This window comes from Drosophila subobscura, chromosome J, assembly GCF_008121235.1.
Source record: "Drosophila subobscura isolate 14011-0131.10 chromosome J, UCBerk_Dsub_1.0, whole genome shotgun sequence".
Taxonomy (NCBI): Eukaryota; Metazoa; Arthropoda; class Insecta; order Diptera; family Drosophilidae; genus Drosophila; species Drosophila subobscura.
In genome coordinates this window covers 4,939,798-4,964,242 of record NC_048532.1, presented here as the reverse complement: position 1 = coordinate 4,964,242, position 24,445 = coordinate 4,939,798, and the positions used below count along the sequence as shown (strand labels likewise).

The 24,445-nt window shown below is 46.7% G+C and overlaps 5 protein-coding genes and 2 non-coding genes across 7 annotated transcripts; all 7 read right to left on the bottom strand.

Moving 5' to 3' along the window:
• Positions 1-5,636: 5,636 nt before the first annotated feature.
• Positions 5,637-6,150, bottom strand: LOC117893372. Its single transcript, XM_034799965.1, has 2 exons — positions 5,966-6,150; positions 5,637-5,901 (listed from the first exon to the last, which is right to left on the bottom strand). The coding sequence occupies exons 1-2, from the start codon at positions 6,051-6,053 to the stop codon at positions 5,672-5,674; spliced, it is 318 nt and encodes a 105-aa protein (XP_034655856.1). The 5' UTR covers positions 6,054-6,150; the 3' UTR covers positions 5,637-5,671.
• Positions 6,151-6,525: 375 nt separating this feature from the next.
• LOC117893368 (syntaxin-12) lies at positions 6,526-8,321 on the bottom strand. The gene is made up of 3 exons (XM_034799961.1): positions 8,178-8,321; positions 7,156-7,900; positions 6,526-7,070 (listed from the first exon to the last, which is right to left on the bottom strand). Exons 2-3 carry the CDS (start codon positions 7,817-7,819, stop codon positions 6,892-6,894), a joined length of 843 nt encoding a protein of 280 aa, XP_034655852.1. The 5' UTR covers positions 7,820-7,900; positions 8,178-8,321; the 3' UTR covers positions 6,526-6,891.
• A 1,213-nt stretch (positions 8,322-9,534) lies between these two features.
• LOC117893369 (40S ribosomal protein S4) lies at positions 9,535-11,433 on the bottom strand. The gene is made up of 6 exons (XM_034799962.1): positions 11,351-11,433; positions 11,084-11,117; positions 10,697-10,955; positions 10,538-10,635; positions 10,135-10,306; positions 9,535-9,895 (listed from the first exon to the last, which is right to left on the bottom strand). Exons 2-6 carry the CDS (start codon positions 11,084-11,086, stop codon positions 9,642-9,644), a joined length of 786 nt encoding a protein of 261 aa, XP_034655853.1. The 5' UTR covers positions 11,087-11,117; positions 11,351-11,433; the 3' UTR covers positions 9,535-9,641.
• Positions 9,962-10,105, bottom strand: LOC117895910. Its single transcript, XR_004648983.1, has one exon. It is a non-coding gene; the product is annotated as a small nucleolar RNA psi28S-3327 (small nucleolar RNA).
• Positions 10,370-10,513, bottom strand: LOC117895909. Its single transcript, XR_004648982.1, has one exon. It is a non-coding gene; the product is annotated as a small nucleolar RNA psi28S-3327 (small nucleolar RNA).
• Positions 11,434-11,966: 533 nt separating the features above from the next.
• Positions 11,967-15,975, bottom strand: LOC117893786 (serine/arginine repetitive matrix protein 1). Its single transcript, XM_034800530.1, has 4 exons — positions 15,563-15,975; positions 14,213-15,483; positions 13,445-14,100; positions 11,967-13,378 (listed from the first exon to the last, which is right to left on the bottom strand). Exons 1-4 carry the CDS (start codon positions 15,572-15,574, stop codon positions 12,333-12,335), a joined length of 2,985 nt encoding a protein of 994 aa, XP_034656421.1. The 5' UTR covers positions 15,575-15,975; the 3' UTR covers positions 11,967-12,332.
• A 710-nt stretch (positions 15,976-16,685) lies between these two features.
• LOC117894857 lies at positions 16,686-23,972 on the bottom strand. The gene is made up of 5 exons (XM_034802114.1): positions 23,596-23,972; positions 17,938-18,128; positions 17,641-17,798; positions 17,334-17,517; positions 16,686-17,261 (listed from the first exon to the last, which is right to left on the bottom strand). The coding sequence occupies exons 1-5, from the start codon at positions 23,629-23,631 to the stop codon at positions 17,078-17,080; spliced, it is 753 nt and encodes a 250-aa protein (XP_034658005.1). The 5' UTR covers positions 23,632-23,972; the 3' UTR covers positions 16,686-17,077.
• Between the last annotated feature and the right edge of the window lie 473 nt (positions 23,973-24,445).

Here is a 24,445-nt window from a genome sequence, read left to right as displayed (position 1 = left end):
AAGTTGCGGCCCGAACAGGAACCGGCCAAAAAAAAAAAAAAAACACTTGGCTGAGAGGAAATGCGGCCTGCTGCCGGCTGCTCGCTGCCTTCGATCGAAGTCGAAGTGATAGATAGGAAATAAGTCTCTTCCTTGCTATTGATTTTGAATGCGATTTACGATACGGTTTAAACTGCAGATTATACGATTTTGCCAAAGGCAAAAGGTACATTTAGTGTACAAAGCAGCTCAGAAGTAGATTGATCTCCCGGGTGCACAATCCAACCTCAAATGGATGTACTTCAGAGTTCTTCCGAGTATTGGAATTTCCCAAAAGAGGGAGAATCAAACTCACAAATCAAACTCCGCTTGTGGCCGCATCGCTTTCTGGACAGTCCACATTAATAACGCTTCAGTAGAGCAGAGCCGACAATGGACTAGGACTAGGACCAGGGCCCATAGCCATACCCATAGCCATACCCATAGCTGTACCAGCAGCAAATGCTTTTCAATAAAAATTTCCCAAATCGATGCCGACAAAGGATGAGGAGTGGCCAACAGAACAATTGGCCCAACAAAAGAAGGGCACAATTACAGCGCACATTTGATTGCCGAATGCAGAGGAGAGAGTCCTGCTCTGGCTCCTGCTCCTGGCAATTGCATTTGTCAAGAGCATTTTGCAACTACACGGGCCAATGGACGGCAGGCGGAGCAGCAGACCGGACTCCAAGCCAGGAGGAGTACAGGCCAGGAGTCGAACAATTAGTCCACGCCCTCGAGAGCTGTTCTTACACCTGGTAATTGCTCCGCAAAAACTTCTTGTAATTTTTCTTTAACGAATCTCAAATGACTTTCCGACCCTTTTGTCCTCTCCGGGCCATTGTTGACCGCATCTCCCGTGGACTCCTGTGGCTCGCACTTTGGGTTTCCGTTTCGGTTTCGTCCTCGACCTCGGCTTGAGGCATTTTCCAGCTGCGGCCCCTAGGCAAGTGTGAAGACGGAGACTCGTAAAAATCAGCTTACTATATTAAAACTGCAGCGACATTTATGGCATTGATCTAACAAAATGTTCATTCTTCTTGTTTGGTTTACTGATTGGCTCTGCAATTGGTCCTTGATGATTAATGCATTGTCCGACTCCACCTCCTCTCTGTCTAGAGAACAATTTCTGCCAAACTCTGTTTCTATTGCGGCATTGTGCGTCTGTAGGCGTTGGTCCCCTTTCAGCTGATCCTTTTGTCCTTGGGCCAAAGAGCACCTTTTCTTTACACCATTCGTGTAAAGGCGGCGGATTCTTTGGGTTTCTTTAATTCTTTTACAATGACCGATGGATGACTTTGGAATTATTCTGTTGGGAGCTGGCAGCTGAAAGTGATTCCAGGGAACTTCTTATTTCGGTTTTTATATTGCTGGAGTTTATAAATGTTTTTTTTCCCCCACATAAGCTTTAACAAACTTTGTTTTATAACTTTCATTTTCTTAATGAATTTCCATCGTTTAGCCTTAAATCCATGAGCCCCAAACCGCAACTTATTTGTTTTCCATTATCCCTTTTTTGGGGTCAATCAGGTGTACCCTGTAATAAGCATCTGTTCGAGCACTTAGTGGGGCACTTAGTCCCCGAAGACTTAACATTTTGATGGATTTTCAATAAGCTCTTCTCTCCATTCATCCGAGAATCACTTCAGTTGATGACACAGTCCATCAAGGCTCATTATGGGCGGACTCGGATTCGGGGGACTCTGAATGAGAATCCGCTTTCGCAAAGAGCCCAATTAGAGAGTGCAAGATGAGTTTAAAATTGAATTTAAAATGCATCAGACTGTTTACCGTAATAATATCGACACATTTATGGGGCCGATCCCCACTCCGACTCTCCCTCGAGGGCGCAGGCGCATTACACTTCGGTCCTTATCCTCATCCTGGTCCTTGGTCTTGGTCCAGCACGAACTCCAGGTGCTATACCTTAATGAGCTTTTGTTTCTGACATTCAGGCCTGCGGCCAGCGCTTCCACCTATCTGTATCTGTCTCTCACTTCTTCGGCCTGGCCTGCCTTAAATAAATTTAAAACCTGCCGGATTTCGGCTTACTCCTTCGAAAGAGGGGGGACAGATGTTTCAGTTCTGCTTTTTTCTGCGAGCTTTATGCCTCGTTTTTTATGTGTTGCCTTCTTCCTCTTCCTCCTCTCACTCTGGCACTCGTGCTGACTGAGTTAACTGATATTATGGATGCTTTATTATTGCTGTGTGCAGTGTGCAGTGTGCAGTGTGTTGGTGCAGTACCTGTACCGATGCCCATGTGTATTCCTGCATCTGTTATCCTGACAGCAGGACTCACCCGCACCCACACCCGCACCAGCACCAGCACCAGCACACTGGGGAGGTAATCGATCTCGTGTGGTTTATTTACATCCGTTATGGAAATTCACTTTTCGCTCGGTCTGCTTTTGTTTTATGAATTGGCTTTGTAGTCGCTTCGTCCTTCGTCCTGCGTGCTCCCCCGCTGCTTGTATTGATGACAATTGCAGTTTTTGGCATGCAGCTGGACACATTTACATCCGCTTGCTGTGTGTGCCCCGCTCTTTTTAACAACAGATTTTTTCGCTCTTCTCTTGTCTCTCTGCCTCTCTGCCTCTGCCTCTCCCCGTCTTTGTTTTTCTCTTGTGGAACCAGAGAATATTCGTGTTCAGTTTTTTATTTGCAACAGGCGGAAGTGAAATACTTTTCCCCGTGCTTTAATATTTTAGTTTGGCAAATAAAGTCCGGATAGCGAATAGATAGCACTACCTGAATGATGGGGAAATTGCTCGTAAAGTTAGATGAGTTCGGGTATTAATAGTACAATAACACCTGACCGGTGTACCTTTTCCGCTAAAAGACATTTCAGATAGTTAAGGCTCTGCTCGTCATCATTCGTTATGGTATATTACGCCGAAACATCTATTATCTTTACACAGAAGTTCTCACAATAGTTCTCACATTGAGAACTGCCCGATGCGCGCTCTCACACCTCTGGAAATGTAAATGTAAGTCATTTAGTGCCGAATACCATTATGTAATCTTGAGACATTCATATACGTTGTATGTTTTATGGAGCACAACGTGGAGGATATCAAATTGTATCTACAAGTCCAATTTAATTATAAGCCACGCAAGGCTCATCAAAGTTTCTGCAGCGACTGTTGCAGGTGCAAATGCAGAACCTTCCTTCCTTCTGACCAGCGCCAGTCGCCAGTCGTCAGCGATCCGAGAGCTCATTTTCGGTTCCACATTATTATTATCCACGCTTTGAGCCGCGCTGAGTCCGGTTCGGGTTCGGTTTGGGACTGCCGACTACGCGGACCGCTCTACAATTCATTTGCAAAGCGTATCCAAAAATGTTGATGGGATTATTACATGTTGTTGATCTCGAGCGAGCGAGCGAGCGAGCGAGCGACTGGGGACTGTGACTGGGGACTGTGGACTGCGGCTGCAGGTGGAATCTCTCAATGGCCGGGCAGGTCTTTATCTTTTTAATGTTGTGGATTGCTTTGTGTTTCTTTTTCCCCTGCTTGTATTTTTTTTTGGTTTTAAGCATTAATTTATGTATTAAAAGTTAGAAATCCGTGTGGACAGGTGAATCTTTCGCTGCCTTCCCTTTTTCCACACATTCTCCCAGGGTAGCCAAGGTGGAAATTTAATATATATTATTGGTAATGAAGGGACGGGTCGCTGGGGATTTCGAGAGACCGGGTTTTAAGTGAGAAATATAGAAAGAGTAAATGAAAACATTTCCCAAAGCGAAGCGGTACAGTTCTCGCTATTTATCCTTCAAATATAATCCCCCAGACAAAAGTGTAAAAAACCAACAGCGGATCACTGAATAACCGAATACATTCCAATGCAGTCTAAGTCCTAGCTCATTGTCATTCATCATATAAATCAAAATTCACACCGAGACAGGACATGGGCATGGGCACAGCCTCGCTCCACCTGAACCATGAACCAGGAACCAAAGCATTCGATTGTATGCAAAAAAATACAGCAAAACAATAATGAAAATGGATTCGAATTTCGAATGGAGTGAAATGCCGCAGGTGGCCGCAAACAGTCGGCCTGGCCTCTCTGTCCCGTTTGTAGTCGTCGCTCGTTCGCTTTTCAAGTGTTTGCCTTTGCAGTTGGACAAATTTACATGCGCGCCTCGCACACAATGAGACGGCGGCTGACCAACCGGGCCAGGCCAGGGCCATGGCCATGGCCAGGATGGGGCGACTGCAGGTAGCCGGTGGCACTGCACCGCATCGTACAGCATTCAGCGGCAGAGCGCTACTATATGTGGAGTGTCCGACACTGGGACACACGTCGATATTCAAATAGTGTCCCCGACCAGCTGAAGGCATCCCAGCAAATACACACAAATACATACATACATATCTGGCTGTGTGTACATCATTTAAACGATGGAAAAATGTAAAGGGATGTTTGGATATTGGATGTTGTCCGGTGGTGTGATTTCCGCTTTGGACATTACTTTATCCTTTGTGAGTGCGAAAGTGCGTGAAAGGTGTCCGTTCCCTTTGTTGAAAATATTTTAATTAAATGGCCTGAGCTAAGCCGTGTGGGCAGGCAGAGAGATGCGATCTGAGCGAGAGAGAGAGCTGAACCGCTGCAGCGCAATGGCAAATCAATCAATTCCAGGCAAATGCGTTCAAAATGCAATACTCCATTAAATAAGCCATAAAACGGAATGCCGAAATGTGAAATACCAGACAAACAAACACAAAAAAACAGAAACAATTTCTTTGTAGTGGGGAAATGCGAATTCCAGGCTTGGTTTAAGGTTGAAGTGCATTTTTAAAAGCTTTTCCGATGGCACAAAATGCCAAGTGTTTCTGGATATGCCCAGCAATTTGTTGCCATTTCTGAAAGCGCTTACGTTATGACAGTTGATCAACTGAGACGTTACGTTAAAAGCATAGACAAGCGGTTAGGATGTAGCTCTATGCAGAGTAGAGACTGTTGGATACCCTACTCAATGATTTATGAAATGCATTTTGATGTCCTCTCGATAAATGTGTCTCACTCGGAATCTAATTTAATTTCATTAAGTTTAGACTTGCTTTCTGGTAAAACTAATACTCCCACATTATGCAGGTAGAAGAGTTAGTTAGGTGTGTGAGTGCGGGATTCTGGCTAATTAAAAGCACATCAAAAGCGCACAGAATTTGCATAGCAAACGAAACGAAACGCGAAAATTAAATAGAAATAGTTAGTTGCACTTTTTCCCTTTACGTTTCGTTTCCTCAAAGCTGCTGCCAATGCCAAAAAAAAATACATAAAAACTTTGTCATGAATAGCCGACTGTCGTTGTCGTGGGTTCGGGCGAGGAACAGGCGACAGGGACAGATCGCCCAATAAATGTCAGCGGAACAAACTTTGTTCGCAAACTATTTTTATAATTAAACAAACTGATTGTGATAAGTGGGAAGCTGACTGCAAAACTTATTTCAATGGGGCACTGCAAGATCTGAGCATAAATTAGAAAAACGTCAAAGTTCTCAAACATTTTTTTGAAGGCCCAAGGCCTTGAGACCGCCAGTTTGCCTTTGACACACTCAAAAACTTCTGTACAGTCACTGGCATACATATGTACATACATATACAAGGCTTTAATTGAGTGCTAAATACAAAGATTATTTAACTATAAACTAAATTATACTACAGGTTTGCTTGCGCTCGTGCTTGTGCTGGTTGCTGCTGCCGCTGCCGCCTGTGAGGCGTGATGCTTGGCCACAGCCTCCTGGGCTTTGCTCAGTTGAATGTAGCCTTCGTGGGCCCGGGACCGCAGCTCACTCTCTACGCTCTTGTTCACAGACTTTGAAATTACTGCCTTGATCTTCTGTGTCTCATTGAATTTGCCCTTCTTAGCCTGAATGGGTGCATCTGGAAAACACCAAAAATAATGATAAACAATGTGCTGGACAGCAGGCAACTTGTTGCTACTCACTGGAACGGCGTGTGAATGCTGCTTGCTTTTGCTTCTTCTTTTGCATGGCAGCCGGCATCTTGGCTTTCTTGAATTTCCCTTGTGGCATCTTGAATAAGTAGTTTTTTGTATATTTATAATTTATAAAACGAAAATCGCAGCACGTTGTTTTGGTTGGTTGTGAGTGTGGCCGTACGCTGATGGCTGCTATCGAAACAGATATATCGATTGCTTTTTTTGAGCTGCCAACTTCACCTACCATTGGAACAGCTGTTCGCAGCACAAAGGCGCGCACATTTAAAAAAATGAAATTATGGCCAAAACAATTTGTTCAGTGATAATATCTCGTAATGATACTAGTATTCATTTCAAGATACACTTATATTTGATGTATTTCGGGCCATAGTTGTTTGTTTATTTTCGATTGCAGGCTCGCTTAATTATAACTTGAATTATTTAACATATATTTTGTTTGCATACTGCTTGCTTTAAAGTTTAAACTAATAAACTAAATACAAGGGGGTTGGTTACATTCAATGCCAAACTTAAGTTGTTCGCAATAATCTTTTCGTTTCGTTTTGTTTTTGTTCAACAAGAAATGAGTAACATTTAAAAGCGCTGAATAATTGGTTTACATATGCCAGTTAAATGGGATTTTCATTATCCATGTGTGTGTTTGTTTGTTTGTTTGTGTATGTGTGTATATTATATTTATAAATATTGTATTTCCGTTTAGTTCTCTCGTTTGTTTTCTTGTTATTTTGTTGTCTTTGCTCACTTGGTGATTAAACAGAGTTTTTAACGTTTCAATTTTTGTTTTTGTTTTGTGTTTTTATATAAATTGTTTTACAAAAATCATTAATTATACTCATATATGCATTCGTATGCGTGTGTGTGTGTGTGTTTTTTGGGTGTGTGTTTGTTTGTGTACGATATAAATAAAACAATTAACTGTTCAATTTGGCAACAATAATGCCAGTTACGATTAAACCTATTATCACAGCAATCACTAAGAGGATCAGAATCTTGCGACGATAGCTCTGGCGACTTCTAGCCGCCTTGGCCAACTCCGAATGTCCATCCTCCACATTGGTGGCGGTCTGCTCAATACTGTTCTCAATGAAATCTATCGCAAAAACAAAGGGCAGGGCGGATTACATCAGTTTGGACTTTAAAATCAGAGTGGAAATCCACTCTCTGTGGGTACTCACCCATCTGTTCTCCCTGCTCGTGCACCAGTCCACTCAGCTTGGTGAATATCTGGTTCACGTCGATGATATCAGACTCGATTTGCTCCACCTGACGCTGGCGCTCCACCAGCAAGTCGTGCTCCTGCTGCAGGCCAGCCTGCTCCTGGCGCTGCTGCTGCAGCAGCTCGGCCCGCGCAGACACCTCCGACTCGTGCTCGGAGCCCAGGGCCTGCTGATAGCTCTGTCGCATAGCGGCCGAGATGCTGCGCTGCAAGTTGGAGTATTTCTCGACCACATTGTGGAACTCGCGCGTCAGCTTCTCCAGCTGGAGTTTCTGCTGGCGATCGCCGTTCCGAACGACGGCTTGCAGGCGCTGCAGGTCCACGGTGATGGTCTGAATTCTGCCATTGGTCTTTGTGTTGATGCTGTGCACTTTGTCCCGCAGCGACGGCAGATCTTTGGGCGTGCCAATCAGCTTCAGCTGCTTCTCCAGCTGCTTGGTGCTGAAGAGGACAGCCGTGATGTTGTGTCCGATGTCCTCGCTGAGGGACATGAACTCTGTGGGACTGAAGCCGGAGGAGCCACCGGGCGCAGCGAAGCTCACTTCGGGCGTGATACTCTCACCAGTGGCACCGTAATCGCGGTGCGGGGCTCCGCCCGTTGGATTGTTCAAGGCCTGGGACATGTCTGCTGCTACTGCTTCTGCTGCTGCTCTGCTGCTGTTGTTTTGTGTTCGCTGGGCTGGCTCGATGACGCGTCTGTGCGGCTATGTAGAGTATTAGATAGTTGAAAATGGGGCGACAAATAAACCCGCAGACGGTTCGCGTTCACTTCACGTTGCCTCGCTCTGCATTACACAAACAAACAAACAAACAGACAGACAAATCCCTACAAATGATTCACATATGAAGAAGTGCTCGGTTGCTTTTGTTGTTCTTTCCACACACGAACTTATCAACATATGATGTGCAGGCATGTGTGTGTGTGACTGAGTGTGTGTATCAGTGGGGGTACTTGCAGGCACACACACAGCACATACTTACGCTTGTGGGGGCGGCAGGTGGAGGGTAATAGCAACAGCTTTCCTATGGTTTCCGCCTGGCAGCAAGATTTAGTTACCTAGGATTTATTTACTTCAAAGCGAGTTTTCTTCTTTTCTCTGCGACCGCGGTTTTATCGATAAGAAATACCGCCTGACCCCCAGAAATAATCAAAATAATACCTTTACATTTTCATTATATACCGTAAATATACCGTTGAAAATCATATTCCGTGATTTTGATATTCTGTTTTATATTACAAATCAATTGAGACCCTTAGCGCTAAACATGCAATTTTAGCCCATTGAGTAATCAATGTTCCACAAGAATGTCTAGTTTTCCGGATTTCATTTCATTGCATTACTTACACAAATGCTGGAAATAAAAATGTCTACAAAACAATGCAACAACCCAAAAAGGGTAATAGAATTAAAAACGAACCCAACAATACTTGAATTTTTCAATATTTAAAAAGTACTTTTGTATATAACGGTATACCGTAAATATATCCTGAACTAAAGTTCGAATGCGAAATATTTCGAAAGGTATTTAATACATCGTAAACGGTCAATTTGTCAATTTCCTTTTTGTCAGTCCGGGGATATTTTGCGATTCAAGTATGAGCACAAAAATAACCCAGAAATATACGAAAGTATACCTTCTTGCAAATTAATTCCGTATAAGTTCAGGAATTAGATGGAATTAAAATATCCCCCAAAAGAGCCTGAAAGTATGCTTCACTTTTTAAGTTTAACAAAAGTTGGTCTCACTCTCTGGTGGGAAATCGGCCACTTCGATGGAGAACTTGTACTCCGGATCGAAGGTATAGTCATTTTTGCCCGGAACAACAACTTAGCAGCCTCCGTCTATCTTTTCGAAAAGAATGGTGCTGGCGCTGGGCCTCCAATTAATTAAGATCAATGTTGGGACACTATACCGATTCAAAAATATCGAAGAGCTCCAAGAGACGCATACGAGCCTCATCCTCCAGCTCCACGGTGTCGAAAAAGGAATAGTTCAGCCACAGTCGGCACAAGCACCCATTCGAGCTCGAAAAATCCACACGGGTCTGTCGGACGAATGGTTCCGCTCAATTTCTGCTTCGCTTAATCTGACCGCAATGCTGGGTCGTTCATAAATGAACAATGAAAGTTGAAACAGTGACACAGAACTATGGAACAGCGAAAGTTCTAATGCAGTGTGACCAAAGCATTTGATGTAACGCTGCCGTGGGCGTAAAACCTATCGAATAAATGGGCGCCAACTCTCGTCTTGTGGAATACACGGAATAATTATGGAAAATTTAAAGATATTCAATTAGGAACCACTCTGGATTCTGTTAGCTTAAAAAAACACATGCTTTATACGTTCTTGGTTTGTAATTCCGTAGCTTAACGTACAGAGTTCTGCTAAAAGGTAAAAATCCTCAATTACTTCTGTCCCTATCCAGCAATCGCTCTTATTTTTTTAGTGGGTCTTGGCGGCCAGACGCTTGTCGCGCTCCTCCGAAATGCTCAGCTTGACACCCTTGCCCTTTGGCAGGGAGATGTAGGGCTTGCTACCCTTGCCAATGATGAAAACGTTGGTCAAACGGGTGGCAAACACATGACCCTGCGAGTCCTTGATGTGCACAATATCGAAGGATCCGGGATGACGCTCACGGTTGACAACGGTGCCAACACGTCCCAAATTCCTGCCTCCGGTGATCATGCACAGGTTGCCTGTTGATCGAATGGACAGGAAATTTATCAGATTAGTTTTCAACGCATATACGCAATGCTTGATCGAAATGTAATTGCACGAAAAGTTACTGAAACGGCTGTGGAATGCCCAGATCAGTGACCGTCGAAACAAAAATTGCTTTTGGCTTAGTATTTGAACCACGCAGCTTGGAAATTTGAGCGCTTTGTGGTCTTCGAACCAGCCAAGAGATAATTGTTGCTCAAGAAAGGCGTCTTACCCGAATCGAACTTGATGTAGTCGGTGATCTTGCCAGAGGCAATGTCAACCTGCACGGTGTCGTTGGCATGGATCAGGGGATCGGGGTAGCGGATGGTGCGACCGTCGTGCGTGACCAGGAATGGAACACCCTTGGCTCCCAACTGATTCTTCTTGACCTTGCACAGCTTGTACTGCAAAAGAAGAACATGACAACGAACACTTAGTTACTTTCACTCGTGGATGGATTTCAATTGGAATGTAATTGCACGTAAAAGTTACTGAAATGGCTGTGGGATGCACAGGTCAGTGACCGTCGTAACAAAAATTGCTTTGGGCTTCATTTTGAACCAATAAACGTATGGCAAACGACATAAATCGGTCTTCGATAAAGCCAAACATCTTCCCACAAGTTGACAACTCACCTTGGCCTCCTCGGCGGAGATGCGGTGAATGGTGAAACGTCCCTTCACGTCGTAGACCAGACGGAAGAACTCACCGGTCTTCTCGAGGGTGATGACATCTACGAAAGTAGAGAAGAGACTTTTAGTAATTAGTTTGCGGAAATCTCCGGTGGAACTTACCCATGAAGCCAGCTGGGTAGGTGGGATCGGTGCGAACCTTTCCGTCAACCTTGACCAGACGCTGCATGACGATCTTGGTCACCTCAGCACCGTTCAGGGCGTACTTGAGACGATTTCTCAAGAAGATCAGCAGGGGCAGCGACTCGCGCAGCTTGTGTGGGCCGGTCGAGGGACGTGGGGCGAAGGCTCCCCCCAGTTTGTCCAACATCCATGCCTTGGGTGCGGCTAAACGCTTCAAATGCTTCTTAGGGCCACGCGCCTGTAAAACAATTCCCACAAGTTAATACAGTGACACTCAGTTCCATGGGCTTCTGCGGTGGGCAACCCAAACAAGATTTCTCCCACTGCAATTGTTTTGCTTGCACATCAGCTGCCAGCGGTGCTTACCATGTTTTATGATCAAATTCAGTACGGGCGGTCACTGAAATTAGATGAATGAAACTTTTAGTTACAGATCTCTGTGTGTACACTTTAAATGTCGGCTTGAATGTTGAGCCGCTAAAAGCCGCCTCAGCACACACGATTCACTCGGCTTATATTTCTGCATACTATCACTTTCAATTGGGGTGGCCCGTTGGCTGCCCAGATTATTTGTCATTGTACAATAATAAACAGTGATGGCCGAATTATAAGCGAATTAATTTTTACACGTACCGTCCGTCTTGCAATACAACAGGAAAAGGAAGTTAGGGATGTGAGAGATGCTAATATATCAATCTATCGATATATAGTTTTTGTTGACAATATATTTGCAGCTGATATATTTGTTGTTTCTTGTCGAAAATATGGATATGGGTACATTTGTATGCATCGTGATTATCAGCGGAAGTTATTTTCAGTATTCGAAACACATTTAAACTATTTTTCTGTTGTTTCTAGACGTTTAATCATAAATATCTTATATGGCAGCGATTTTGTACTCCTCTTATCGATGCACAGGGTAGCCCTACAAATATCGGTACTTTCGTGCGATAAGCATGACTTATCGGGGTAACAGGGTTGCTTTAATCTTATTCGAGAATATATTTATTCGAAATTTCAGCAAAGTTCCTGTACTCATTTTACAATTGTGTTTATTTCTCAATAGTTAATGCTCTCTCAAACAGACTTTTCTTGTTTCAGGCATTAGTAATTACATTTTGTAAAACCTACTTATAAATTAAACTGAGGCAACATTAAAAATTGCCGAATGGATCTTTTTTCTTTTCTTTCTTTTATAAAACCACTTGGGGGCTATATATCAATTATAGGTTATTATTTTCTTGTTTTTTGTTTTGTTTGTACATAATACAAATTGTATTCATTTGCTTAATGTTCGCGTGGATTTATAGTAGCAATTCTGTTTTTTGTTTTGTTTTTTTTTTTTTAGGCAAAGAACTTAAAGGTATGAAATACATTTTAAGAAATACAATGTATACAATCAATGAATGTTTAGTTGGTGTAAATGTAAATGTAGTTTTTTTTATATAATTTTAATGGCTACGTACGTCTGTCTGTTCAGTGTGTGAGTGTGTGTGGGGGCTAAGGAGTTTTTCAACTGTGTGAGTGCGCGTGTGCATTGGGTGCATCCAGGAGTCTGGTGTCTGTATGTCTCTGGGTATGGGTATGGGCAATCATTTTCGTTTAGTCTGTGTGTTCAGTCCAACTTTTTCATAGACTTCAATGCGCGCTCCCGCAATTGCTTCTCCAGATCTTCGTTGATGCCCCCCGGGCCGGTGCCGCCGGCGAGCAGCAGCGGCAGCTTCCCATTGCGCTTTGGCGCCAGTCCCGACTGCTCCTCCTCGTCGCTGCTGCCCTGGGAGCTGCTGTCCGGGCGATTCTTTCCGCCGCTGCTCTTCCTCTTATGCTTCTTGTGTTTTTTGCTCTTCTTGCTGTGTTTTTTGTGTTTCTTATGCTTCTTTTTCTTGGACGAGTCCTCAGAGTCGCTGTCTGATGTGTCCGCCGCCTTCTTGGACTTCTTGCGCTTCTTCTTGGGCACATTCTCCTCCTCAGAATCGCTGACATCGCCGCCCTCCTCTCGCCGTGGTTTCTTATGACTACGCTTGCGGCTGCTTCCTGGTCTTGCCGCCTCCACCTCGACGCCTGTGGATTCCTCTGCACTGGAGGTGGGGCGCTTGAGCTTCTTGTCCGAGCGACGTTTGTCCACCTTGACGGCCGCCGCTTTCTGTTGCTGCTGCTGGTGCTTCTTCTTCTTTAACTTATCGTCGGCGCTCGAGTTGTCATCATCGCTCTGGTCGCTGCTGCTGGAGCTGTCCGAGCTGCGTTGCGACTTCGACTTTGACTGTGACTTGGCCACCTCCAAGGCAGCTGGCAGCTTCTTTTGCTGGGCCTTTCGGCGCGCTGGCTGATCGTCACTGTCATCGCTGTCGGCGCTACTGTCGGAGCTGCTGCTTTGACTCTTGCGGGATTTCTTTGGAACAGCCTTGGATACGGAGACGGAGGCGCCAGCGGCTGATGCAGCGGCGGCCGAACGCTCGTGCGGTTTAAGGAACGGTGATGGAGTGCGGGACAGGCTGGCATAACTGCTGCGACGTGCTGTTGCTGGTGCTGCCGCTGCTGCTGCTGGCTGCTCGACGACCTTGATCGTCTCCGGATTGGTTTTGCGTTGCTGGTGCTGCTGCTCTTCGCGACAGAGATCGATAGTGTTGACGGCCGGGCCGCTAAACTCAACCGAAGAACGCTCTGTGGAGAACCCATGACTATGTTTTATACCATTCCCAAATGAAGCAAACTTATCGAGGAACTTACCAGCAACAGGACTGTCTCGCTTGCGGCTCGGTCGCGGACTGGAGCGGCTGCGGCTTCTCACATGACTGCGACTCCTCTCATGGCTGCGACTACGACTGCGGCCTCGCCTCTCAGCGGGACTGGCACTGCGCTGTCGCGGCTGCCTTCCGGCCGGCTCGGCAGAGCTCTCCGACGTGGATCGTCGATGCCTGGCCGGCGGCGGATTGTCCCATCGATTGACATGGCCCCCCGGTGAGCTGCGGCGTTCCCGAGAATTCGGGCGACGATCGCGCGAGTTGCGGCGCTGCGGCGAGGAAAAGCGTCGCCCTGGCCCAGAATGGGGTGAAAACTTCCTGAACGGCTGTCCCTGTGAGTCCGATGGGCGATGATCGCGGGCATAGCGATTCTGGTGCGGTGACGGGCGACGATCGAAACGTCCCATGCCGCCGCCCCCTCGTCCACCACCGCCTCCACCTGGGCTGTACCTCGCCTGCCAGTGGATGCGATTGCCTCCGCCTCCACGCATGTTGGGTGAACCGCCGCGATGCTGCCACATCTGGCGATGACCACCACCACCAGCACCTCCTCCGCCGCGTCCACCACCACCACGACCTCCTCCTCCTCCTCCGCCTCCCCCCCGATAGTGCATCATGGGCGAACGACGGCGATTGTTAAACCTGCGAGGACAGAACGAGAAAGAAACGGAAACCATTTTTGATTACATTAATTATACGTTTCCAGATACTGTCTGATTTTCAACTGACTTTTAGTTGCTGTTTTGACACTTACCTTCTGGGGGACCGAGAGTATCGCATGGGGGAGCGGGAGAGTCGACGGGAACGTGAGCGACGCCTCGAATTGGAGCGCTGGAAACGTCCACCGCCGCCACCGCCTCCACCGTTATCCTGACGCATGGGACTGCGATTACCGCCGCGTGGCGAAAAGCGCCTGCCCCGACGGCCGCCTCCTCCTCCACCTCCGCCGCCACCACCACCAAACTGACGTCCCCGATCATTGCCGCGCTCCATGGAGCTGGCCGAGTCGCCGCGATTATTGCGATACTGACGTTTGTTCTGGACACTGTTCTTGTTGCGACGATGCTCGAACTGATCCTGATTGCGCTCGGGGGACAGGGAAATGCTGCTGGAACGCCCACGTCGTCGGCTTCGTGGCGAGGAGCTACGGGAGCGGGTACGCTTGCCGCTGGATCTAGAGCGGCTGCGATGGGAACGGGATCTGGAGCGTGAGCGGGACTTTTTGCCCTTGGGCTTCACGGGGGACTTGTCCCCCGCCGAGTGACGACCATTGACGGCCTTGGCTGGTGGTGGGTCAGAGGAGGCTGCCTTTTTAGCAGACGCTCGAGAGCCAGAGCGCGACTTCTGGCGAGAGCGAGAACGCGGCCGGCGGCTGGTTCGTCGCTCCCTCGAGGCAGGACGGGCGGCAGAGGGGGAGCCGCCGCGTTTGCGAATCCGAGCCGCTGCATTGGCTGCCGCCTCACGGGCTGCACTGGGCACCGAGCCATTGTTGGCTGGCTTCGCAGAGCGCGAACGGGAGCGGGACTTGGATTTGCCACCATTTGGAGATCGATCCCGCTGACGGTCACGCCGAGAATTGCCGCGCGAGGAGCGGGAACGTGAGCGGGATCGGTCGCGCTGCCGCTGCTGTAGCTCCTCCTCGCGCTTGAGTATCTCATCCTTCTTTTGCTGTATGAACTCGGCGGGGATGCCAGAGTCGCTGTCCTGGGCCGAGAGCAGCAGCGCCCACAGCTCGCCCATGAACTGGCGGGCATTCTTCCCGTTGAGGAAGCCGGTCATATTTATTTGCATTTTCTTGGGACACGGATACTTCTCCTCCTCCAGCTGGTTGTACACAAACTCCACCACAACATCGTCCTCGATGTTGAGGATATCGGTGATTTTCTTGCTAATCCACGGCCGCAGCACGTCCAACTTCACTTTGGACATGTCCACCCGCTTGCTCAGGCAGTCGCCGAACTTCATTTGTTTCATCAGCTTCTTCTCCTTGTCGCTGAACCGAGTGTCCTGCTGCTGGTTGGTGCCCTAAACGAGGTAAAGGGCGTTCCAAAAAAGGCTCTTATCGATTGCGCTCGGAGCGTCGCACTCACACCATCACACTTACCGTGAACATCATTCCTAGGCTGTGTTTCTGCTCTGTGTTTTCGGGGTTTTATTTAAACTACCGCCAATTTGTGGCCCTTCTACTGCGTGCACATTTGTTTTGGCAGGCCCACGAGAAAAATTCAATAAAAATATGTAACCCGGCACCACGCAAGACAATTGTCTATACACACGCACACATGCAGCGTCGTTTTCGGTGTGCTGTGTGCGCGCAACTGTGTGTGTGTGCGTTTAAGGATGGCCGGGGGATGCCTTGCGCTTAATTGCTTTTGATGCAAAACTAAAGCGTCGAAAAACCTGTGCTCTTCGTTATTGGCCAATTACACACCTCGCGATTACTTATAAATAAGTTTTACTTGTTTTTTTCGTGTATTTTTTTTTCGCGAAATAAAATATATGCGTGCACTCCGCGAAATTATCGATAAAATATATCGTCAGGGCCTCGTAAATATACCAAAATAAACCACCTCATTTAAAAAATATACCGTAAAATACCGTAGACTTAAATCATATTCCTCGATGTTGGAGTTCTATTTGATATTACAATTTTGCAAAGACTTTTAACGCTGAAACAATAGTTTAGTTTCATTAAAGAATCAATTTGGCTTATTATAAATACTCCTTTTTATTGGATTGTATACCTTATGACCTTATATTTTATAAATTTGTATTTGAATTTGTATGGTCAGGGAAATTATCTAACGTGCATAAAAGGTCAGGGAAATTCTTTCCTGCGTCTAAACGGTCTGCGCCAGTGGTGGCAGAGTCGGCAAACTGCGATTGTCTGCAATGTATCAATTAATCGTAACTGGCAGTATCAATATTAGTCTCCGATAGACGAGAGTAGATCCCGGCGGTTACATATCGTTCTTTGGATTAAAGAGCTGAAAGCAAGCGATTTAATGATTTTTGTGGCCAAAAACAAAAGAAAAAAATTTAAGATTTGACAATGGATCAAAATGGGAAACATTGAATGTATCGGATTTTTTCCACGAAATTCTCGATATACATATGTATGTATGTATGTATGTAGGATGTTATAAAGCATTCTCACATTTTGAGTCGCGTCATCGAAAATTTAAATTTGATTATATCAGAACTATAATTGATTAAAAATATCCATATTTATATTCACATTTCGAAACGAATGCTTTTTATTTAGGGGCTCTAATAAATACAAACTATAAACGCACGAGTGCATTAATTTAATGTTGTTTAAATGTAAACTTAATATTAGCATTTGATTATTTTTCGAGCAAAATTTGCATTTCAATTTTATACAGCTGAGAGTGTTGAGAAGACATAGATGGATAGGATACAGGAGATTGGAAAAACATTAAATAACATTTGCAAAATTGATTTCGCTACAAAAAATAATTCCTCGTTTAAGTACATTTTAATTTAGTCAGCCAGCCGCTGCTCAGCTTCGACCCAAAACTCGCTCAGTTCTTTTGGTTGCTGTTTGTGTTCCTAGTGGGTGTGGGTGTGGGTGGGGTAGTGCTCGCCGAGTGCTCGCCTACGGTATCATGTTGGGCTCCTGGGCGGCGCCCGTCGAGTACTTGGGCTTGCAGACGCATCCGCTCTCCACGAGCACATAGTCCTGGCCGGTTAGCGTCACAGGACCCAGGGGGATGACCAGGAACAGGTAGGGCACATAGGTTTGCGTACACTCGCCGCGAACCACATCACATTCAGAGGATCTGCATTTGATATGGGAGGGAGGTTAGAGCTAGATATCGGTGGTCCAGATGGCTGGGAATAGTGCTACTCACTCGCACACTTCGAAGACGACTTGCTGCAGGAGATCGGGGAACTTCTGAACTATGGTGACCGGCTGGCCAGAAGTCAAACTGACGCCATACATGGGTGCCGTGGTGTTGTAGCGCGTCTTGCACAGACGAGCCGGTGTATCGCTCTTGCACTGATGCGCCGGCGAGGCATTCTTCAGGGAACGACCTGCGTAAAGACAAAAGACAATCCGACAATCCGACAATCAGTCGCTCAATCAATCACTTCAGTTGTGCGGTCAATCAATTGCGGCCACACCGCACCGCACTGTCATTAGCTTGACCGACTTACCATAACGATTGCTTCCGATAGCCTCATTGTTTACCTCATCGTAGGCCCTCAAGAGTGCACTCGTGGTCACTGCGGGATCCAGAGTGGCGGGCAATTTGCTCTGGCGTCCACGACGCGAATTTCCGTTCCAGTTGGAGAATGTGCGCGCAACGGCCGCACTGCAAATGCAAATGATAAATGGTAAATGGGGGGAACAGTCATGGCAGTCGGGCAGTCGATAAGGCGTTAGAAAAGAAAGTTTTCGTTGTCCAATGCTGTGATCGGGCCAATTTGATCACCGTTAAGTGACTCACTCACCTGGGATATGGCGCATTGTTTGGGCCCAGACAGTCCAGCGAGTCCGTGAGCGCATCGCCGGATAAATATTTCAGTCCACGCCCTCCGGCACATCTGTTTGTGGGCGCATCGTCGCTGCTGCTGTAGCTGGGCCATAACGCCGCATTGGTGCATGTAAGTGCAATACTGATGACGCAGAGTGCCGTTAGCTGCTGCAAATACATAAGTTATCGATAGGTTAGACATTAGACCTCTGCGCATAACGGCATGCCAATGGCATTGGCATTGGCATTGCTGTGTCATGCAAAAGCACAGCCCAACCGGGTTCTGGGGTTCTCCGGTCTGTGGTCTCTGGTTTGTTGTACAACTTTCCTGGAGTGGAGGTGTTGTAACATGTTTTATGTTTTTGTCGTTGAACCCCCGACCCTGACCATGGCTAGCTTCTGACTCTTGGGGGGAACTTTTTCAGAGTTCCAGGAACGTGGAGTGGCGTACTCCAGACCGAAAGCCAGTTATAGGAGTTTCTTGACTGCTCTGAGCCCTGATGAAAAGTTTCTATTTTCACATACTTGACCCGCTTAGACTCGAAATCCATAAACAAATTAATTAAGCTCATAAATAACCATCCCATCCGCAACCACAACCAGCCATCGCCCCCGTCCGTACCCGTACGTCCGTACGTGAAAGTAAAAACAAAAGAAGAAATTCAAATCGGACAGCTGCCACGAGGGAGGGCAAGGGAGGGCAAGGCAAGACAAGACAAGACAAGAAGAAATGTTAATACATTTTTCAACCGCATGTAAAGCTGACTTCTAATATGGTCTGAACTTTTTATTGCCTCTTGCCGCCTCTTCTTGCAGTATAGTATTTTTATTATTTTTATATGCCCGCTCGCTGTGTTTTCTTTCACTTTCTCTGTGCAGATTTTTTTCGCTGATCAAGTGGCAGGCAGGCAGCAGCCCAGCCAGAGTAGAGCCGAAAACCAGTTTCGATTGAATTAAAATTGCAGCACAAAAATTTGCCATGCCATTTTTCTCTCTCTCTCTTTCTCTCTCTCGTGCTGAGAAAATCGCTGCACGTACGACATGCTCATGATGCGCAGAAATAATCGGACGGGACATCAGGCCTTTGTCCGATTGTCGATGATGGAAAATACCGTAAATACTCGTTGCCATTTTAATTGATATAAACATTTATTTATTTTCCTTTCAGTTATGACTAACGTATTGTAGTGAATTGTTTTGTTTTGCTGGTGGACTGGTGTGGGATCGGATGGTTTGTTCGCACATTTTGTAACCAAACTTTCTTTTCAGTTCACAAAAACATTTGACAAAAAAATAAAAAACGAAATGTTTGTGGGGCCATAATGGTCATTGCGTGTTGGTTGGTTTGCTGGTGGGAAAATAAAATGAAAGCGAAATTCTATTATTTAATTCTTTTCACATTCATTACAAGAAAATAATGAACTTGCTTCGTGCTGCCGCTCGGAGAGGAGGAGCAGACAGGGAGATCGTGGGACAGGAAGAGATAGAGAGGGAGAGACACAGTGGGAGAAGAGAATCTGCTCTCCACTCTCACCGCCTGTAGACCTGAACCCGAGCCGAATGTCGTGTCTGTCTGCATTTGGTCTTTTGTCCAAATTCTGTTGTGCCGTAGTTGTCGTTGGCTCATTAAACGCGCTTTTCTTGCCCATTGTCATTTGGTCGGACGATCGGTCGGTCGGTCTGTCTGACTTTCCGTTTTGATGGGACCCGACCAACAATTTCGTTTAATAAATGCTTGCGAGGGTCCCGTCCCCTCTCTTAATTCGACATTAAAGCAAATGTACCACCGGGTAGCAAGACCAAGACCAAGACCAAGCCATTGCCATTTGAACCTGTCACAAGATGAATGTACGAAGTATTTTTACTTGGTAATTGCCATCTTGATTGGGTCTGGTCGCTCTCGACGAGCCCTCTCCTCCTAATGAGGCAACTTTCTTAAGTAGCCACTGTCTTCGGGGGTTCGTTCAAGTGATTGCCGGCCGCGTGACTGTACCAAACCAAATATAATCACAAATAAATGCAAATAAAATAAGAGCCGAGCTGGGCTGCTTTTAAAAATTAGCAAATCATTCATTAATCAAAAACCCATAGACCATTGACGATGCTTCGGCGACAATTTGAATGTGTGCCCCGTCATTAGGCGGCTGCTTACATAACGCTCATGCACGGCAGTCAGGCAGGCAGGCAGGGAGGAGGAGGAGGAGAAGCAGGAGGACAAGTGGAGGAAAGAGACTTGCACTAAATGTGCGGCTATTGTCGAAGGCTAGAAAGAATCAGATTCCAGCCCGAGAGGCATGGCAAAAAAAGAGAGACAAAGCGACGGCGAGCAAAACTGTCAAGAGCAGCGCCGCTCCGCTCCGCTGTTCGTGTATCACAGGTGCCGTTATAACGAGGTTAACGACCCACATCTCCATCTCTCTCTCTTCGTCTCTGGCGTGTCTTAAGTCTCTCTCTGAGGCGGTTCTGGCTCTCCCTCTCTAACACACACCCAAGCAGCCATGGAGCATGTTTCGAGGCGCATAAACAAACATTGGACTTTGGTAATAAATGAAAATTAAACTCTACAATATTATTGGACCACTACACCACAAGTGAAAATTGGTTTGGTTTGGTTTGGTTTTTTGGGAAAGCACACACCACCACCGGCAAGGCAATGTCGACAGATTTATTGACAGCTTTACAAATAGCCAGAAGACAGAAAGACAAACTGCGACTTTGACTGTGACTGTGACTGTGAGATCGTTGCACGCAATGAGGCGACTTGGAACTGGTTTATTGATAAGCGTAGCCTACAGCCTCGGGTGTCGGGTGTTGTCGGGTCTCCCCTCTCGTGTGCACTGCCCCCTCCTGCTCTGGTGGTTGTCGTCTGGCGAGTTCCACATTCTCTCAATGGATGTCAGTGATAATGTATTGTGATTGAAACGAATTGAGAGAGAATTGTTGGCTTTGCTTGACTGACACAATTTCCCAAAGGCCTTTGTTTGTGATTGTGGAGCAGTTGGTCAGGAAAAGTTGATGAAAAGCTTGGCCAATCCAATCGGACACAAAACAGGACCACACCACACCACACCACAGCGTGTGCCGGGCATTGGCATTGGAATCCCTCCCTGTGGAACATGTTAGCGATCGAGATCGATTGTGATCTCTGCTAATGTCGGGGTTCTCAGCACTAGACCCGTTGCGCATTAGACCCGTCCGTCCCGTTCGTTATTGCTTTTTTCCGTTCCGCGACAAACAACAAAGCTCTCGGGCCGTGATAACCCCGAAGCTACAAAACTTTCAATGGGTTTTTTCTGGTCTCTTGGTCCCGTAGCCGCTATGCAGATCACGTTTTCCCAGACCCCAGACCACAGCAACAACACGGCACGGCCACAGCCGAGCATTGTGGGCCTGGGGGGCCACCGCTAAGCAAGAGACAAGAGGCAAGTGCATGGACTCTAATGCCTCTGGCTTCGTCTCAATCCCTCCCCCAATGCGATGACAGCGGCGCTTTCATTTTTGGGCTGCTTGCCACTTCGCATGCGCGGCAGCGTCGTCGGCGGCGGCCATTGTCCAGAGAGCGTGGGATGGCGCGTGGAAACGGGGCTACAAAAATTTCGCTGATCAAAACTAGAACCGAACTGAAGCATCTCTCTGTTTTTCTCTCTCCCCCTTAACACTTTTACTCATTACGCCCTCAATTTTGTTCTTATTATGTTTTGTTTTTGTATTTTTGATGGGTTGCAAGTTTCACTGGATAATTTGCATCATTATATCTTGAGGCGACACGGGAAGTACTGTTAGTTTTTGGCGCTACATTAAGCAGGCAATTAACGCAAATTTATGACAATTTTTGGTCCCTTCCCCTCAGTGCTATCTGCCAATCAAAAAGGGAATGCTGACTGCGGCGTGAGGGGGGGAAATATTTGACCCAGAACTCTTTTGTTTTACAGTTTACAATTCCGTTTTGCAAATAGTTATCTACGCATTCGCATGCCCGTAGACGTATTACTGCCTCTGGTTGGGTCTCTTTAGGGTTGGGTTGTTCTTCTGTTCTTCCATGCCATGCCATGCCAGCAACCAAGAGGTGACACGCATGAATGAGAATCTTTCTACCTGTGTGTGCGAGCGAGCTGGGACCGGCTCTCAGCCAGAGACAAAACAGCACCAGCAACAGCAACAGCACCAGCAACCCATAAAAAATCAAAGTATGAATATATTTAGCCTACTTTTTATAAAGTTTTTTTTCTTCTTTATTTTACTTTTGCCCGCGGGGCAGCGGCATCGCTCAACGGTTAGGGTTCGCTCTGGGAATTCGTTTTGAATCATCGTCTGGTCGGGGGCTACCGGACAAGATGATTAAATTTCCGACAGACTCGTGCATGAGCCAAGCGCACAAATGAGATTCTCTCTGGGCCAAGAAGGCTGTATCTTGACCAGACAAACAGACACTCATTAATCGGGGGCACTCACCACATCAAATCGGTGCAAAGAAATCAACATAACTCGAACCGATACCCAACCAGTGGAAAAAGATTAAGCAAAGCGAAGCGGAGGCGGAGGCCGTGTTTTTGCTTTCTACGTTTGCTTCCTTGATTAGCATTTTTGTGGGTCAAGTTCACAGAGAAACAAGATGAGAGATTTGGAAATTCTTGATGCTGGTATGCGGATTATTAACAGCTCTTTGGAGTAGGAAATTGAATGTTCCATTTCTATGATCTCGCCCACGATCCTCTCACGTTCCCAATCTCCTCCCAAACATTCCTTTGCAGCTTTCAAGCCGGAGCCGGAGCCCACAAAGTAATGCCATATATCAGCAGGGCTGCACATGACCAGCCCACACGGTTTTCTGGCCAATTTCCAGTGCCTGACTGAAACGTGAGCCGACTGACAAAACAGGGAGGGAGGAGGGAGGAATGGGAATGGGGATACCCAGACATACCACTCGTATGCGGCCAGCAAGAAGCCTAGTAAAAGTTATTTGGCCAAAGCAAATTCATTAAAAATTCGTTAAGGCCAGAAGCAGCAGAAGACCAACGCAACACCGACTGCAAAAAGAAAGTCAAAGAAAGGTGCTAATTCCATCGAGTGATTGGGGGCTCTCCACTCCACTGGCCGAGGAAATAGGTCGAAATGGGCGAATCGCATGGAGTCGAGAATAAATTCCTGAGGAGAACCCGGCCAGGCCCAACCCAAAGCTGAAGTCAAACCCATCCCATGCCATTCCAGGCACTTAGTGGACCACCGAAGGTGTTGCCTGGCTGTGGGTTGGGTTGGGCACGCCGCCGAGTGCACTCTGGTGCGAGAGAGTACATACGATATATAGAAACACATATGGGATGTGCACACAGCTATATAAGTTTTAATGCCATACTGGTTTCCAAAAGGAACCCACAGACGACCAGCAGCAACATCAGCGGCAACGGAGACGGCGACGACTCCAGAGAACAATGCCAAGTTCAAGCAAAATACAACAGCAACAAAAAGTGTAAGAGAGAAGTGTAAGAGATCTTGCAGCTGCTTCTCCTGGTCGTTTTGTTTGGTGTTCTTTGGTGTTGTGTGGTGTGGTGTGGTGTGGTGTGGTGGGCGCTTCTTTAGCTTCTTGAGCCTCTTGAGGTATTTCTTTTATTTTTTAGTGCTTATTGGGGTCACTTACTTTGACAGAACTTCTACTAAAGCACCGGTATTCCATTTTGTAGCTGTGTGTATATATATTTGAGATGCTGGCTGGCTGGCTGGCTGGCTGGGTTGTTGCTGGGTTATTGGCTGTACTTTAGGGGCACTTGTGACTCGGTCTCTTTGCGACTTTATTGGGTTGGCTCTTTGGCACACAAAACACTTTACGCGAACGATTGGCAACTACACAGAACGTATCGCTCGGCCACAAGTAAAACGATAAAACGAAATCCCAAAATACTCAGACTCTGAGTGGTGTAAGCCTTGCTACTGCCGCCTGGGGTATCTTTTTGGGAACACGCGTCTCTGACAACCGGCCAACTCGAACGCTCAACTTGAACTGACGGACCAGGTAACGTTTACCATTCCTTAAGGTGTCGTCTCTTCGACGGCAACGGCAGCAGCAGCAGCAGCAGCGACGACTGCGCCGGCGCAGCAGGCCTGGCCTCTGCCTCTGCTCTGCTAGCTGTGGCATCGCAGCGCATTGGCTCGTCGTAACCTGTTGCCTTCGTACCACCGCCACCAGGTGCTGCTTCTGCCTCTATTCGTGGTATCGGCGTTGGTGGAAGCGGTGGCAGTGGGGTTGGCACTGGAGTTGGGCCGCGTAGAACGCAGTCGCAGCAGCACACGCAAGCGCTGAATACGCAACAGCAGCAGAGGCACACAAACAATACAATTACGACCACAACTGCAAGGATTATGCTTACAATTACACACATTATGCCAGATTTTGGGTTTCTGTTCATTCAAATAAAGATTGACAATTGCTGAAAAGCAATCAGATAATCCACCGGAGGCTAAAGGGGATTTGCAGATGGTCGTTACAGCCG